Source organism: Triturus cristatus, chromosome 4_2 (assembly GCF_964204655.1).
Source record: "Triturus cristatus chromosome 4_2, aTriCri1.1, whole genome shotgun sequence".
Classification (NCBI taxonomy): domain Eukaryota; kingdom Metazoa; phylum Chordata; class Amphibia; order Caudata; family Salamandridae; genus Triturus; species Triturus cristatus.
Genome location: NC_140586.1, coordinates 304,778,443 through 304,797,311, shown reverse-complemented (window position 1 = coordinate 304,797,311; position 18,869 = coordinate 304,778,443). Strand labels below are relative to the sequence as shown.

General features: G+C 48.5%; 1 protein-coding gene across 3 annotated transcripts in view; it reads left to right on the top strand.

Annotated features, from left to right (window-relative positions):
* Positions 1-18,869, top strand: part of SEC16B (SEC16 homolog B, endoplasmic reticulum export factor) — a 325,648-nt gene that overhangs the window by 87,865 nt on the left and 218,914 nt on the right. For all 3 annotated transcript variants that reach the window (XM_085601607.1, XM_085601609.1, XM_085601608.1), the window contains exon 10: positions 780-1,007. In XM_085601607.1, the coding sequence (XP_085457733.1) occupies positions 780-1,007 (228 nt within the window). The remainder of the gene's footprint in view (positions 1-779; positions 1,008-18,869) is intronic.

Sequence of the window (18,869 nt, the reverse complement as noted above, 5' to 3'; positions counted from 1 at the left end):
ATGTGGTATGCCTAAGCTGTGATGGGCAGCAATGAATGAGAGATTGGTCACTTCCAGAAATTCGCTGGGACATCTGTGGTGGACGGGCACTGGCAGCATTGGACTGAGACAGAAAATAGGCCCTGCCACCTAAATATAAGTGGACCCGTTTAGTGAAAAAAAGAAGCCCACAGTTGCAAATCGGGCTGTTTTTAACTTGTAAAGAGATGCTTTTAAGGTGTTTAGCAAGGTATAGAAGGCTGCATGGATTTTGCTTGCTGCAGGCAACGTTTGTGATAATATCTAGAAAATCAACATTAAAAGCCGACCAACCAGTCCATAAAACGCCCACAAACAGCCAACATATTGGCCTACACACCGGTCTGTCAGATTAGTCCTTCTGGAATTGCCAGATAGCCGTATATGCCAGAGTCCGTTTATGCCAGTTCAACACTGGGCACTGGGAGCTGTTGCACCAGTGGCAGATCTGAGCTGAGGCATTTAGAAATGAGATCAGGAGACATGATAGGAAACCTCGGCTGTGTAATGATGCTCCTTGGGTACAGGTTGCAGTATAGCACTTGCAAAAGTCTAAAGTGCATTTCTTAAAAATTGTAAAATACATAAATGGATTCATTTTCAATTTTATTTTTAAATTATGTTTCCCTTTTAGCTTTTACTATTTTGTGTTAGTCACATTCTTATAGAACCTGCCTTGTTGTGGACATAATCTTAGCATTATTCTGGAGGACACTGTCAGTTTTTTCTACTTGCTGGCACACCATTTTCTTTCATTGCAGTCCATGGTTGGGTCAGACATTGCGGAACTCCTGATGAAGGACTGCAAACATGAAAAGTACAAAAAGCAGGAGGCAAACGGCAACCTGATTAATCTCAATGACGATTCGTGGCCAGCACCGACTGCTGATACACAGGATCTGCTCACAGGAGAAGTCCCAAGCTGCACGGAGACCACAAAGCAAGCAGTGGAAAAGTTTACTAAACTTCTCTTTTATGGCAGAAAAAAGGCAAGTCCCTAGTTTATCTTCCTCCATATCATGTTAGTAATTAGAGTTCCAGACAGTTTGCAGCTGACAAAAAATTAGAAAACAGATGGTTTAGCTAATTTTGCTATTATTGTTGTGCCCTCAGAGCAGACCAGCAATTATTTTAAAGGTACATTTTGTATTGTTAATAATATGTCAATGTTTTATCTGAATTTAGTTAGTCTAAATATTTAGCATCTGATATGGTGTTTGCCCTGTGTATATTGTTTAAAAAAAAAAATATATATTTAAAATTTAATTTTAGTTTATTTTAACATTTTAGTGACAGATTCATGAAGCCATTTGCATCCCTAATTGAACCTAAAAGAGCAGATTTTACAAGTGCGTAAATTCAGTGTTGTATCGAAAACACTGAATTTACCCTCTACTTCCTGTGGTTAGCAGTGGGCATTCCTGAGCTACAATATTTTGGAAAGTGGATAAATACCGAAACAACTGTGAGCTTGGGGGAATTCGCAAACTTTTGCAAGGCTAAATACCCATCCTGAAAATATATTCCTGCTGGCAGCAGCAGTAAAGCTGTAGCCAATGTGAGAGACAGTACAGGGAGTACTCCAAAATTGGTGGGTTGTAGGAGAAGGGATTTCCCTCATGGGTAAGCTATTTTTGCCTTAGAGAAAAAAGTAAAATAAAAAGTTAAGAATTCAAATTCAATTTCCCTTGCCATTTACATGTATAAATGTAAATGAGCATGGTTAAAATATTACACATGTGGACACTCCTTAAAAAGCGTCAGCTGTTGGAGGTTCCCAAAAAGGGCAGTGGGTTTGTGTGTATATTCCCCAACATTTGTAAATTTTCTAAAAATTGTAAATGTATTCTAAACGTAGAAGCATACCTACTAGTGTAAATGTACCACTTGTTTTGTGAGTTGGGCACTTCAAATCTTTCTAATGGTTAATTTTTAATTTTGTATGTTTAGGAATACATTTCCCACACCATTTCAGCAAGTGTTATTTTTAAATTTCTATTCTTTATAGCAGCCGCACTCCCCAAGTTCAATATTGAATATACATTTTAAGAATGTGAAATAGTTTCAAACTTAATAAAGAAATTACATAAATGACTGATGAGACATGTAATGAAACAGAAAACAGCAACTCTTGGAATGATCGTTTGCCTTCAATTGTAATTTAAGTTTTTAGTGATTCACTTAGCTGAAGATTTACTTATAGAGTTTAATTTCTCTTATGTTAGACCGTTCAAAATGTCTTTTACATTACATTTTGTTTTTGTTTTTAATACTTAGTCTTAGTTTGTGGAATGATTACAATTGAAAAATGGTATATAAAAAAAGTATTCATTAAATTACTGTTATTTTGTTTTGGTCAATACATAAGTTTGAGTTCTTTTTAGGTCTCGGCTAGCGAAGGCTGCGCTTGCGCTGTCTCGCTCGCGAGATATAATGACTTGGAGAAGAGGGGCTTGAACCCTCCCCTCTTCTCTCCTCTTCTCCATTGGCTGGCCTCTTGAATGCTGGCCAGCCATTGGAGAAGAGGTTTGTCACTCCGAACAGGCCCCGTCCTTTTCGGATTCGGGGGCGTGTTTTTTGCTACTTTTCTAATTATCTCCTCCAGCCAATGGCAAGAGGAGAACACGCCCCCGAATCCGAAAGCGCCGCTGCCTTTCTCCGAGGCATTTCTGCTTCGCCTCGGAGAAAGGCAGTGGTGTGTGTAGTATCGGGGTAGTGTGCTTGTTTTTCAATCCAACCAGGTCAGAGCCCCCCGCCCCCCACCTGAGATGTCAAATCTGCCCAGCTGTGTCCCTCGCAGGTTGCACACCACCCTGTAACCCAGGCACCGTTGGCGGCCCTGTCTTCTTGCCAGCAAGAGCTGCGCCCTGTTGCCTTTGTATATTTTTCTCAGGGTTGATTTGCTTTTCCCTTATTTGATGTTTACTCGGCTGATTCGTTCTTTGATTGTTAGCTTACATTTCTTACCTGTTCATTTTACGCTCACGGGCTCGCTTTGTAATCTGAGCCGCAGCCAGACACGCATAGAATGGCCCCCGTGGTTATCATTTACAGTTACAGGTACCGCAGCCTACTTGTGGCCTGAGGGGGCGCTCTCGGCCCCGTGGCAGGGCGAGGAGCAAGTGTTCTGCTGTTCAATTGGCGTCGTGACGGCCCCGCTGGCCTCGTAGTGAGTGCCTCAAGGGGCCTTCTGCCCATGTGGCAGAGAGAGTGCCCAGCTGTGCCCTCGAGAGGGGTGAGGGCCCAGCTGGCTTCGTGTCAAGGAGATGGGCGGGGGTTGGGGGCCTGCAAGGTCTGTGGGGGGCCCAGCGACTACTCGACATAGCAGTGGGACAAGAGGCCTCCTTGCCCTGTGCCAGGGCCAAAGAGAGGTGTGGCGTGCCCTGCTATGTCCGTGGAGGGATGAGCGAGGGTATGGGGGTCTGAAGTCCCCGTGGCAGGGCGAGAGTCAAGTCTGTCATAAATTACACCTTTCGCTTATACGGTTTTATTTTTATCCAACTACGCAGTGCGTTCTGGGAGTTGTAGTTGCACTTTTCCCAATAAATTGTGGGTTTAACAGTCCCTACAAATCCGACCGCGGAAAGTGGGCTAAAATGCCCCGACGGGCTGAGGGTGCCAAGTAAAAATGGCGCCGAGCTGGAGATAGTGCTAATGTGTCACATTCATGGTGGAAGGTGCTACACGAGTGGTGATATCTTAACTCGGGGCTGCTTGGCAGTGAGAGCTCCGAGCAAGGATATGCGAGGGGAACTGAAGATCAGCGGACGGATTACGTGGCTTGTTCGACACATAGCGCATGAGATGTGAAACTCGAAGCGCCTCTCGCTAATGGGAAGCGTCTGCAGGGCCAGGGAGGCCGCCAGGAACGCATTCATCAGGTCCCCGGGAACCAAAACCCAGAGCAAAATAATAAACCCGTCCCTTCGCTGTTTGCAGTTGGAGGAATTTCACTGGGCGAGGGCGGGCGTCTAAACATTTCCAGATGGTGTCTGTAGGTTTCGGCTTTCCAAGCGGAGGGCGAGGCCTGGTGACCCGGGGTGGAAAGTGGGGACTTATTGAGCGGGAGGCGGTGGCACTGAGATGGGGCGAGTGGAGGGGGGGGTGGGGGGAGGCTCTGCAGGATTGGGGGAGAGTGTATGGGGTGGGGGGAGCTATTGACTGTAGTGTTGAGCGAGGGGGGGGTGGGTGGAGGGGAGGCATGGTTTAAATGCAAGGGAGAATGATGTCAAGTGTGACCAGAAACGCCTAAATGGTGCCATTGCAACATCACAGATTGCATTTTTATGACACTTACAAGCCCGCCCCCAGACGACAATATCGAATCAGATTTATTTTATAAATTCTGAGTGAAATCGACAGTTCGGCGGTGAACATCTTGTGAAGAATAGGCACAATAAAGCGCTTACAAATGAACGTTTTGAAGTGCTGCACGTCTGCTTCTAAGCGCTGTCTCCCTAGTGAAGGATGTCCAACGTGGGTCTCGGAAGGCCGCATCATGTCAGATTTTTACGTTAGATAATTGTGCAAACAATGGCCATACATTTTATATTTTATATAGTGAATGGTTATCACGATGTGTCATGAGCCCGTGGATGACACCATTCCATTATTTTGAGGTCATCAGACTGTGGATTACTTCATTCCCTAAATTCGGTAATGGCCAGAGCTGCTTACTTTGAATCTGGGGCATTGAGCCTCGCGGGGCTCGCTGCAGTAATCCCCCTCCGGCAGGGGGCGGGGAGATGCAGGCTTCTCCTCAACCGTCGTCTATTTGGGGCGGCTGCGTAAGTCTTCTAAGAAGGGGTCGGATGACGGGGGGTAGGCTCTGGGTAGTAGGGCTAGAATAAGCCACCTGTGGGGCAGGTGGAGAGAGCCCGAGGTTGGGCACATGGAGGAGGCGGGGCTTGCGAGAGAAGGACACTTGAGGCAATGGGAATCTGCAGCAGGAGGGAGGGATTAGTGAGAAAGCTTCCCCCCGTGTAGTGCGTGCCCCATGGGGGCGGTGGCCACCTTTGGTGGGAGTGGTCATATAGAGGGATTGGGCCAGGGGAAGGTGGAGTTAGGGAGTAGGGCATCTAGGAAAGGTGGCACATGGATTCGGAGTGGGCTACCTGGAGGACAGAGAAAGATGAGCGGCAGAAACTACTTGGGACAATGCGGATGATGATGGGGTGGTGTGGCTGATTGGGGACCAGGGCATCTGTGTGTGGATGATGGGGGACCAGGGCATCTGTGTGTGGATGATGGGGGACCAGGGCATCTGTGCGTGGCTATTGCAGCAGACTGTTGAAACCTCCTGCTTTTAAAGCCAGACAAGAGATAAACACTGCTTAGTTTGTGTGGTCTCTCTTCAGTATTTAGTAGCCTGTGCTGGCCCCCATTGCATACCTGTTGTGATGCTTGCATTTTAATATCCTTGGCAGAAAGGGCATGATGCTGAGGGTGTGTGGGACCTTTGGAGCTTTCACTGTGTGTATGTGGCTCTCTGTATGTGTGTATGGCTCTGTGTGTGTGTGTGGCTCTGTGTGTGTGTGTGGCTCTGTGTGTGTGTGGGTGGCTCTGTGTGTGTGTGGGTGGCTCTGTGGGTGGCTCTATTTGTGTGTGGGTTGCTCTATGTGAGTGCCTCTGTATGTGTGGGTGGCTGTGTGTGGGTGGCTTTGTGTGTGTGGCTCTGTGTGTGGGTGCAAATGCAATAGGTCTCGCATTGGAGAGTGATTAAGCTATTGACATTGTTTCTTCTAAGGTTTTAAAAACAACAACATAAACAAGAATAATGTCATGAACAATGCCAACAGCTCTAACTTTAACAATGCCGAGACCATTGCATTGTAAATGCTTGTTCATTTTATTTTGGGTGCTCATTTGAATTTTAGCTTTAGTTTTTAGTGTGTTTAGTTTCAGTTTTGAAATGATGTCTCCTCCATGGTATACTACCAGAATATTGTGCTACAAAACATATAGTAGCTGCAATATCAACTACCAAACTATTGTGACCGATCGTATATATAAAAGGAACTATAGATTTCCTGCACGCAACTCCACAATTATGTACCTTTACAGCATATTTCACTTCAAGGTCTGTAGATATAGAGTTAGAATAGTTAATCTGTACTTATGTATAGCTGCTTCACAACATTGTGGTAGGAGATGTTCTGGCTGTGATATTTTGTAGCATTTCAATAATATGCCATACAACCCTTTTAGTTATATTAATTTTTAGATTTAGGCAAGACAGCTTAGGCTTTGGTGCTTAAGTTTTGGGTAGTCAATAATTTATGTAGACAAGAGAAATCTAGGCCATCATTGCTATTCTGGTCGGAAACATAGATGTTCGAGGCATATGAGCTGCAGATTACACACTTGTGCATAGATTGCCATCTGGTGTTGGGCCCGGATGTTTGCAGTTTGTTTTTCCTCTTGGAAAGTCTTTGGAAGTCACGAGTTCGGTGAGTCCTCCCTTGGATCGTATTGCGCATGGGCTTCGGCTCCATCCTCAGATTGTTTGTTTCCGCCATCGGGCTCGGATGTAATCTTCGCGCTCCGGTTCCGAACAGCTTCCAGTTCGACGATCGACGCGCAATCCTCACCCCAATTCGTGGTATTGTTTTCGATCGCGATCTCCCCACTCGACGCGCCTCTCATCGGCAAGACCTTTGGTTCCAGTCGTCGACGGCGGCCTTCGGACCTACCCAAGCTCCGGTCCTGGCTAATGGAAAGGAATCCAAAAGTGTCCTCGATGTGGGTCAAAATTCCCCCACACCGATCTCCACGAGGTGTGCAACCTCTGCCTCTCCCCTGAACACGAGGCTCGAGACTGTCCGGCGTGTAAATCCTTCCGGTCCAAGAAAACGATTCGGGACCGAAGAGCCAGAAGAACCATGGCACACTCTTCTATGGCGATCCCGGACGACATCTTCGGGGAAGGCGTCGACGCTCCAGAAGAACACCACACCGACGAGGGATTCGTCCGCGCCTCCGAAGCCGACGATTCAGATGTGGAGGACATCACTCCGGTACAGAGGGTCGTGAGTACTACTCTACCCCCCCACACCCTCGCCGGCACCGAAAAAGGCTTCGGTCACGCCTTCGCCTTCGGGCCTAAGCAAGACCAAAGACACTGCTTCCCACACCGCACCTTCGGGGCCAGTAAAGAAGCCAATTAAGCCTTCAGGCTGCTCGGGCTCGAGCCAGCCCACCGTCGGAGCCGATAAACACCCTTCGGCACCGAAAAAGAGACCGGCCTCCATCTCGACACCGAGCCCCACACCGAAACACTCGGGGTCGAGACCCAGCTCCTCGGCACCGACCCCATCTTCGGTACCGACAAAAGCCCACAAGACCACCGACATTTCGAAGCCGAAATCCATCTCGGCGCCTACTAAACAATCGGAGCTTTCCAAGCATGGTTCCAAACAACGAACCAGCACCGACAAGCATAAAAAATCAACGGCCCGACGCCTTCGGCGCTGACGGACCAACCAACCTCTCCAGAACTATTTACACCGGATCCCTTACAAAAAACATTAACTAAGGATCCCAAAACTGGACATTTAATGCTCTCTATCAAAAAGAGACAGTTAGACAAACCTGCTCCGCCTCCACCTGCAAAAAGGAAGGGCTCTGCTACCTCCCCTTTCAGACTACCTTCCCCACCTCCACCACCTCCTCCACCTTCCCCTCCTCCACCTCCTCCACCTTCGCCACCCCCACCCCCACCTCATCATTCCCCCACCCCATGATGATCAAGGGGATCCATACGACGACATAGGGGATGTACCCCAAGATATACCTACAGGGGACCCCACTCCCACAGGATCCCCAGACCCAGGGGACGATTATAATATCCCTGATGTCCCTAACGTCCCACAAGACGATCTTTACCCTTCCAGACCTTCTCCACCAGAAGACTCCTTGGGGTTCAATCATCTATTGCAAAGGGCGGCACACTACCACAGAGTAGATTTACATACCGACCCAGTGGAGGAGGATTTCCTCCTAGATACATTTGACACCACACATAGGACCACCTCCATATTGCCTATGCTAAAAGGTGTTATAAAACATGCGCCGGAGGTCTTTAAGGACCCAGTCAGGGCCACAGCGTGGAAAAGGGCCAACTCCCAGGCGTCAGGTGACGCACCACCACCTGACAAAGAGTCTAAACTCTTGGACGCATCAGGCAAGCGCACTGCATCTCAAGCGGCCAATATATGGCGTATCGCCAATACACAAGCACTACTAGCGAGGTATGACAGGGCCCATTATGACAAGCTAGAAGCCATAATGCACCATCTCCCTGATAAATACAAAGCGAGGGCCAATGAGCTAATTCAGGAGGGCAAAACAATTACCAATACCTCCATACGTTGTGCCTTAGATGCAGCAGACACAGCCTCTAGGGCTATCAATACTAGTGTCCTCCGTCGCCATGCCTGGCTAAGGATATCAGGTTTTAAACCGGAGGTACAAGCCTCCATCCTCAACCATCCCTTTGACCAGGAACATCTGTTTGGCCCCAAAGTGGATGACGCCCTAGAGAAAATGAAAAAGGACACTGACACGGCAAAATCCATGGGAGCCTTACAATCTCACCCTCCCAGACGCTCCTTTCACCGCTCTTCCTTTCGGAGCACATCCAGAGTCTACTTCTCAGACACTGCTTCCACTTCATACAAATCCCCTACTCAGTCCACCTTTACAAGGGGTTACCAAAGAGGCAGCTACAGGGCCAACAATAACAAAGACAGATGCAAAACAAACACCGCCCGCTCCGCCACCGCGCCTACCCAATGACTTCCCTCCACTTCCCCCAGACCATCACACACCGGTCGGGGGCAGACTCCAACATTTCCTTCCGGTCTGGACTACCATTACCTCAGACAAATGGGTAACACAAATAATTTGGTCAGGCTACTGCCTAGAACTAACATCTACCCCCCCAAACATTCCACCCAGACAACGCTCAATGTCACCAGAACATCTGCGGCTACTCAAGCAGGAGATAATCTCCCTCCTAGACAAAGAGGCAATAGAACACATTCCTACCAACCAACAAAATATAGGGGTCTACCCCCTGTATTTTCTCATACCAAAAAGGGACGAGCCTCTACGGCCCATCCTAGACCTTCGGCCCCTAAACAAATACATACACTCAGACCACTTTCATATGGTGACGCTTCAGCAGGTACTTCCGCTACTTTCCCAAAACGACTTCCTCACCACTTTGGACCTAAAAGACGCTTACTTCCACATTCCAGTGCACAATGCTCACAGGAAGTACCTCAGATTTTTAGTGGACGGCCAACACTACCAATTCAAAGTGCTCCCGTTCGGAGTCACAAACGCACCACGAGTATTCACCAAGTGCCTAGCAGTGGTGGCAGCACGTCTGCGAAGACAACACATTCATGTCTTCCCATACCTAGACGACTGGTTGATAAAAGCCAGTTCATACAATCAGTGTGTACAACACACACATACCACCATCCAGCTACTTCATCAGCTGGGCTTCACGGTAAACCACGAAAAGTCCCATCTCCAACCATCCCACATAAAACAATACCTAGGTGCCACTATAGACACCTCAAAAGCGCTCGCCTACCCCAATCCTGCCAGGATTGCAAGCATTCAGGCTCTACGTACAAAATTCATAGCACAACACTCCCTTCCAGCTCGGGTGTTCATGCAACTAATAGGGATGATGGCCTCTTGCATCTTCATAGTACCTCACGCAAGACTCCAGATGCGTCCTCTCCAAGAGTGCTTAGCGCACCAATGGAACCAGGCCCAGGGTCAATTAACAGATCTGGTAGACGGTCGTACCCATCGCTCTCTGCAGTGGTGGACCACCACAAACCTTTCCAAAGGTCGACCGTTCCTGGACCGGATCCCCAGATAGTACTAACAACAGGCGCATCGCTCTCCGGCTGGGGAGCTTATCTATTACATCTCACCATGCAAGGCAAATGGACACCTCAACAGAAGCTACTCCATATCAACCATCTGGAGTTACTAGCGATCTTCCTAGCCCTAAAATCCTTTCAGACACAAATTTCGGGCAAAGCAGTCCTAATCTGCACAGACAACATGACTGCCATGTATTATATTAAAAAACAAGGCGGCACACACTCTCCACAGCTCTCTCAATTAGCACAGAGCATATGGAGATGGGCCATACCCCGGAAAATCTTTCTCCTAGTCCAACATGTCCCAGGAGTACAAAGCACTATAGCAGATCTACTCAGCAGACAAACACAACAACTCCACGAGTGGGAACTTCACCCGCAAGTTCTTCACCCATACTTTCAAATGTGGGGGCATCCACAGATAGACCTCTTCGCCACCCACGAAAACAAAAAATGCCCAAGCTTCGCCGCCAGATACCCACACCCATTGTCCAAAGGCAATGCGATATGGATGAACTGGTCAGGCAGATTTGCGTACGCTTTTCCGCCTCTTCCACTCATTCCACTAGTAGTGCGCAAGCTACAACAGCACTCCCTCATACTAATATTAGTAGCGCCAACTTGGGCCAGACAACCGTGGTACACCACACTGCTGGAACTATCGGTAGTACCGCATCAAAAATTACGCCTCTCTCCACACCTCTTAACCAAGAACCATGGAGAGATCAGACACCCGGACCCAGCTCAGCTCAACCTTGCGATCTGGCTCCTGAAATCCTAGAATTCGGGTACCTAAATCTTCCCCCTGACTGTATGAACGTCATCAAAGAAGCTAGGCGCCCTACCACTAGAGCGTGCTACGCCGCCAAGTGAAAACGTTTTGTTATCTATTGTCATAACAACACCATCGATCCCCTAGATGTGTCCATTCAACACATCATAGGCTACTTACTCCACCTACAAAGGTGCAATCTAGCCTATACGTCCATTCGACTACACCTCGCAGCCATAGCAGCTTACCTACAAAGTAGGCAACATCTCTCACTCTTTAGATTACCTGCCATTAAAGCCTTCATGGAAGGCCTTAAAATAATAATTCCCCCCAGAGTGCCACCCTCACCTGTGTGGAACATAAATATCTTTCTCACCAGACTAGTGGGACCTCCTTTTGAACCCCTACACAAATGTGAACTTCAATTATTAACATGGAAATCCGCTTTTCTTGTAGCCATCACTTCCCTCAGAAGGGTCAGTGAGATACAAGCATTTACTATTCAAGAACCTTTTCTACAAATGCACCATAATAAGGTGGTTCTCCGTACCAACCCAAAATTCCTCCCCAAAGTAATTTCTCCCTTTCACCTAAACCAATCTGTAGAACTACCAGTATTCTTCTCGCAACCACAAACTGTTGCAGAAAGAGCTCTTCTCACACTAGATGTCAAATGAGCCTTACTCTACTACATCGAGAGAACACAACCTTTCCGTAAGACCAAACAACTGTCTGTCTCTTTCACTCCACCACACAAGGGCAACCCCATCTCCAAGTCGGGGATAGCTAGGTGGATTGTCAAATGTATTCAAATTTGCTACCATAAAGCAAAACGAACGCTATCCGTTCCCCCTAAAGCCCATTCTACACATAAAATAGGGGCTTCAATGCCTTTTCTAGGGAACATCCCATTAGATGATATCTGCAAAGGAGCTACATGGTCAACACCGCACACTTTCACCAAACACTATTGTGTAGATGTGCAAACTAAGCAACAAGCTAGTGTGGGCCAGGCTGTACTCAAAACATTATTTCAAACCACTGCAACAGATAAGGGTGGTCGCCGCTAACGGTGGGTACTGCTATATAATCTATGCACAAGTGTGTAATCTGCAGCTCATATGCCTCGAACGGAATATGCTACTTACCAGTATGCATCTGTTCTTGGCATGTAGAGCTGCAGATCTACACACGCCCACCCGGCTACCTGTATCTGTTCCAGCTTATCTTATTTACATAACACACACATGGGCATCTTCACTGTTATTACTACGCTCCATCTTTCCCTGCTGGCGAAAAGCAATCTGAGGATGGAGCCGAAGCCCATGCGCAATACGATCCAAGGGAGGAGTCACCGAACTCGTGACTTCCAAAGACTTTCCAAGAGGAAAAACAAACTGCAAACATCCGGGCCCAACACCAGATGGCGATCTATGCACAAGTGTGTAGATCTGCAGCTCTACATGCCAAGAACAGATGCATACTGGTAAGTAGCATATTCCTTTTCAATTGAGGCTTGTGCTGCGGCCTGTAAAAGGGCCGCAGCACAAGCCCCAATGGCGAAAGTCATGTTTACAAACATCCATGCACTGTGTGCCATACAACATGAGGTGCCGGGCACAGGGTGCATGGCTATTTAGGGGGGCACCATGTGTGCCCCCAGTCTCCCATAGCAGAGGCTCAAGGAGGACGGGGACCCAAAGTCCCTTTCCGTCTGCCTTTTCAAGGCAGTTGGACCCCCATGAAAAGGCAGAGGGGAAACTGACATCTCAATCCCCTTTTGTAGGGATTACGGTTCCACCGCTGCCCCGACGGGCTCCTTGAGCCTCTCAGAAAAGCAGCAGTTGGTCCCTCCGCCCTTTGCCTCTGACCGCTGGATCATAATCCGGTGGTCGGACTGCTTCTGCAGATGTTGCTGGTCCAAACACCGACAGCCTGTCGACATCATATTGAGGGCCATAGTTTGATATGTTATAAAATATCAAGGAAAGATAACTGAGTTGTGTTTAATACAAAAGAAATGTAGTTGAGTAGTATTGTCAAATGTGGTTGATTATGCTGTATAATATATAGTTTCAGTTCTTTTTTATTGTTTTCATTTTATCTTTGTGTTCATTATTAGGCTGTCCTTCATTTTCAGTGTGCTCCAATTTGATGTTACCATTTTTCTGTAGTGTGATCAGTTTCAATTCATTGTGTTGGCATTTAATTTTAATCATGCCTTTTTTCAAATTTTAAGTACTTGGTTTTTATTTTTACTTTTTTACCAAATCAATCAATAAGGAGTTTGTATAGCGCGGCTACTCACCCGTGAGGGTCTCAAGTCACTGGATTTTTGTTTCAAATTTATATTGTGGTATTTAATTCAATATTCTCTCTATTTTCTTTTATTAAATATTTTTATAAGATTTTTCTCTGGAACAATACGTGATACAAAACATCACGTTCACCAACAATGCTATGTGAGATTCAACGTGCAATTGTACAGAGTTACAATAATGGACAGTATTGGCATATCCACCACAACTAACCCCTGTAGGCCAGAAGTTCCTCTTTCTGTATCAGTATTAATCAGTGATACTACATAGAGGAGGGCTCACTCCATCTCCACCCATGTCTGTGTTGTAGTGCCTGAGCCAGAGACCGCACACTTTACAGATCTTCCTGGGGCATTCTCTTGCCTTATATGTAACTCTTTCGCACACCATATGAAGGTCCATTTCTGCTTTCCATTCCTTGAGGGTGGGCGGCTCGGGGAACCCCAGTGCTTGGCCACATTTCACTTCGCCACCACAAGGCCCTGATGGCTAAAGAGGAGTTTACTTCTGTGTACGTCTACCTATGTGGGTATCATCAGTAGGACGAATATGGGGTCTATTGGCAGGCTTACACCCAGTATCCTATTAAGTTACTCCATCACGTTAATCCAGTATGAGCTTATAGCAGGGCAGGACCACATTGTGTGCAGGAATGACCAAATCTCGCCCCACATCTCAGACAGTTGGGGGCCTCTGCCCTACCAAATCTATGTAAACGGGCCAAGTCATAGTATATCCTGTTCAGGACCTTAAACAGGATAAGTCGCAGACGGGACTTGACTGCTACCTCCCTTGGTGCATCAGTCCCAATCCGTGTTGTCTAATTCACCCACCTCGCCCTCCTATTTTGCCTTCAGTTTCGTCAGGGTATCTGGGACATTGTTAAGGACAGTCTTATACATCCATAAGACTGTTTTCCCAGCTTTCTCACCTTGGAGGAGCCTCCCTTCCAGTGGTGCATACTACGGGATGTTGTCTCCGCCTTCTAGGTGTGTTGCAATTGTGAATATTTAAAATATTTGGTATTATGTAGATAGTATTCCAGTCATTAGGAACTAAAGGGGATCCAGTGCACCCTCCTCTATGAGGTCACCCAGCTTGGAGATTTCGATTGTATCCCACTGCCAAAACCCTTCAGCTGCCCAAATTCCTTCAAATGTGTTCCCACCCATAGGGGTTTCTCCCGGGTCAACATTTTTTACCATTTCGTCAGTCTCTCCACCCCTTTCCAGGCATCAGTGGTCATCTGGGTCGCTGTCGCTAGGTTCTTTGACCCCTTTCTCCCGTGTAAGTAGGAGTGAGTCTGGAACTGGGCCCTCTCCAGCACATATGTTGGGTGGTCTCCGGGCATATCCCCTAAGTCGTTGACCACTATTAAGTGCAGTGCCCAATATTATGCCCGGATGTTGGGGAGGGAAATGCCCCCATTATATTGGTTCCTCTGCAGTGTCCCCAGTGCCACTCTAGGGTGACCCCTGTTCCACAAAAGCGCACAGACTTTACTGCCTATACTGGCAAACACATCATCTGGGATCTTATGGTAGGTATTTTAGAGATTGTACAGGAGTTTCGGGAGTGTAACCATTTTATACATGGCTGCCCATCCTAATAGTGTCAGAGGCAGCGCTCTCCTTCTTTGAATGTCCCTGTGAAAGTCTGCAATTACCTTCTGAATATTGTGCTGTAGGCTAGATTCTTTATTGGAGGTAACGTTAATGCCCGGATACTTGAATCCTTTCCTATCAATTTGTAACTGCCCAGGACAGTCCCGCTCAGCGAAGGGGTCTCCTGCGGGTAGATGCTAGTCTTGTCCCAATTAATGTGGTATCCCGAATGGGCGCCATCATTTTCAAGTATCTGGAATATATCATGTAGTGTCTCAGTCAGCCTGGTTACATTTAGAAGTATATAGTTGGCGTAAAATTATATCTGTTCTTCACTCGTTTCCCCCTCCCTTTCTCTAAATCCTGTTATGTCTGGCTGTGAGCTGATTATTCAGGCTAGGTGCTCCAGCATAAGGGCAAATTAAAGCGGCGATAGAGTGAGCCCTTGTATCGTGCCCCTCTCTATGGGGAACTCGGTGGATAGCTCACCATTTACTCATGGACCAAACTGCAACGTCACCAAGGCCTGTTTTGAGAATGGCCAGTGGATGGCCTCAAACGCCTTCTCAGCATCTAAGGACAGTAATATGTGGGGACGTTTCCTATTTTGGACCACCTTAAGCCAGTTATAAAGTTGTCTGAGGTTGAGCCTTGTCAACCTTTTAGGCATGATGCCTGATTGGTCCCAGTGTATTAAATTACTAATCACCGGTATGAGTCTGATGGCTAATATGGTAGCCATTATTTTTGTGTCAATGTTCAGGAGCGAGATCGGACAGTAGGAACTGCATTGTATTGTAGGCTTACCTGGTTTGTGAATCACTATCATAGTGGCGATGTTGGAGGTCTAGCGGGAGGGCACCCATCTCCTTAGCTTCACTGACCATCTTGAGAAAGTATGGACCTAGGAGTCCGGCATTTTTTTCAAAAAGTTCAGTAGGCATGCAATTAAGACCTGGGGTTTTCCCCGTCTTTAATTTGCCAATGGCAGCCAATCCTCCTCTAAGGCCTGTCATCCTTTCCCCGACAGGTTTGGGATTGTTACCCTTCCCAGGTAGTTTTCTGTTTGAGTGGTATCTGCTTATGGCCTAGCCTAATTAAAGGCAGCATAGTATCGTGCAAACTTGTTCACATTGTCCCGAGGTGTGATACAGGAAACCCCATTGTCTACTATGATCTCAGCCACCCACTTGGCTTCTTCTGCCTTTCTACCTAGCCAAGCTAACAGTCACCCGGCTTTATCCCCGGTGTCATATAGACGATGTTGCGTGGATAGGATCATGACTCTGGCTTGTTAGTCTGCCAGTGTTTGGTACTCCCTGCGGACTATCACGATCCTGCACAGTATGGCGGGATATGAGTGCACCCCAGGTCTGCCTCCCAACTTCATAAGTGTCTGTTTCAGTGATTCCATTACCCACACCTCTTTTTTCTTCCTATGGGGTATGATATTTTGTGCATTGTCTCTAAGTAGTACTTAATAAGCCTCCCAGAGGACCAGAGCAGAAGTTTCGAAGTCTTTATTCTCATAAAAATAGTCTGCAGGCCTACATCCCCCTACGCATCTTGGCCCTGAAAGTCAGCCAAAGGTGAAGTGGTCTTACAGACCCCTGGCCAAGAATTCATCTCTTTCCAAACCTCTTACTTCGCCTTCCTGTGTGAAGATGTAGTTCAGTCTGGAGAACACCCTGTGGGCTGCTAAGTAGTAGGAGTACATATGGTCAGTGGGGTGATATTGGCAGATAAGCTCCGAGAGCCCCATGGTCTCTGCGAAGCCCGCCAAAACTATCTCCTTCTGTGGTTCTTTAATGGGTTAGTGCGGTCTAGGGACGGGTTCATAACGTTTTTGAAGTCGCCCCAATAATGTGAACAGAAGAGCCTGCCCCAACAAGATCCCTGCCACTCCATCTAGGGTCCCCTTTTGGAGTCTTGGTGGGGAGGGCATACACGCTGACCAGGGTAACATCACTCCGGCCCCAGAGTTCTTTCACTGCCATGTAGGTTCCATTTGGGTCAGTCGGAAATTTCTTTATATGGTGGTGGTGGGGTTTCTGACTAGTATGGCAACTCCGTGGGTTCCTGTGGTGAAACTTGCATGCGCTAATGTTGTGTATGCCTCTCTTCCGAGGAAACTGCAGTGAGAACCTTGCAAATTAGTCTATTGTAGAAGGACCACATCAGGTTTAAGTTTCTTAAAATACCTAGCTACCAGCCCTCTCTTGACCTTGTCACTGAGTCATTCACATTCCACGGCAGTAATGAGCACCTCCCATCACCTTGCTTGCCTGGGCCGAGTGTCTATGTTACATGGTATTATCTGGCCTTTCCACGGTGAGCCTCATCATCTGCACCTGCATAAGACTTGAACGTATCCCGCTTGTAGCAACAACTTACCCTCCACATCTAGTTTCCCTCCCATCCCACCTACCCCCACTCCTATTTCTTTATTTGCAGCTTAGAAAGCGCCTGGTTACATCAATTCGGAGTGTACCCGCACTAGAAACCGACTAAACCAGAGCAAAAGAGACCAGGCAGCTGGGCTGAGTCTACTGTTGGTTAGATTTCTTCTGAAATATCCAGGTTTTTAGGTATTTACGGAAGGTCAGTACAGACTGCTCTAATCTAAGATCTAAAGTGAGGGCGTTCCAAAGCTTTGCTGCCAAGAAACTGAAGGAAGCGCCACCAAGGCGTTTTCTGTTATATGAGGGGACCTTAACAGGGCGTGGCTTGGAGCCGCGGATGGCAGCCGTCTAACTCGCGAGCTCCGCAACTGAGCACGCAATTATCCTGCAAAAACAGTGCCCAGAACCCCCTGACCCACTCAGTCGGTGGTTGAAGGGGCTGAGATCACTCAGTGCCGGTCTGGAGGGGATTGCTTGCCGACGGACCGAGTTCTGTCGACTGAAAGCCTGGCCGGGGCAGACAGACACGTATCTCCCAAGATGGCGGTCTGATGGGAGAATAGAGGCCCGGAGCCGATCGGAACACCAGAGCGCTGGCGCCCTACTATAGCACTCAGCGGGCGGCAGACTGGAGGATCACAGGTGTCGGGACACGGACATATAGCTCCTAGCGGAGCGGGACTTACCACCCCCCATGCCTCGCAGCCGCCTTGAGCTGCGGAGTCAAAGGGGACGAGGGGCCCGAGATCGATGGCACTGAAGCGGAAGGCGGAGTGCCGGACAAGCGACCGCAGGTGAGCGCTCCCTCGGGGCACGAACGAGGTGGTTAGCCCATTGAAGCGCCCGAAGCCCGGATAAAATCCTGTCCTACGAGAGCCCGCAAGCTGGCGAGGCCACACCCGCTGTAGTCCCGGGGTGCATCTGCGGCCCTTGCGTGGCCCGAGGCCCGAGGAACATCGGAGCCCTGTTGAGAGCAGCGGCGGTGGAGAGAATCGCAGCTCTACATGAACCGGGAGAGACGATCGGATTCCCCAGGACCCGACTCCCGTACATGCCAGCGCCCACATTGCATTACCCCAGATGCCCATGGGGACCCTCCCAGATGAAAGACCTGGACTGAGGGCAGAAGCGCAGTGACGGCGAGACGGTGCACGGCCGTGGTGAGCTGGTGCCTGTTGCAGGAGCTCCTCGGCCTGGTGCGGAAGCGGTTCCTAAACGCAAGCGAAGTGCCCACTGGAGAGCTAGAGGTCACTGGCGCTCTGCGGGGGGAGGAACGGATAATTAACTAACGAACCCGGTACGGCCAGTGGACTGGGGGACCGAGCAACGGACCCCAGGAGGCCTAGAACCAATATAGAGCTGCCAACTATGGCCTGCACCTAACCCCATTGTACAGCACTGCACGAGTAGGGACTGGCAGCCGTACATCGCCCTCCCCCCTTGGCGGTGTGGCGCGAAGCGGAGCCACGCGGGAGCAGACCGGCCCCCTTAGATACTGGCCTGAGGAGCTGGATGGCACCCCACAAGCCCTGGCCCCACGACATGCTGCCCTGCAGATTGGGAGTGACGGGGACAAACCCGGGAGTGGTGGCTTAGTGGCCCACGGTGATTCGCGCAAGAGAGGCATCAGAAGAGAGCTGTGGGAATTGGCCGACGCCAGCAACATAGCAGAGGTGAGGCCTGGGGAGCTTAGAGGACGCAATTGTACGGCATAAGATCAAAATTGATTTGGAGTGAGCGGACCACCGGCTTGCCTACTGGGAGGCGTTTGGGCATGGCCCCTCTCAGTGTGTGACCCTAGCAACCCTATAGATCGGACGAGGAGGGGGATTTACCTCTGCGGTGAC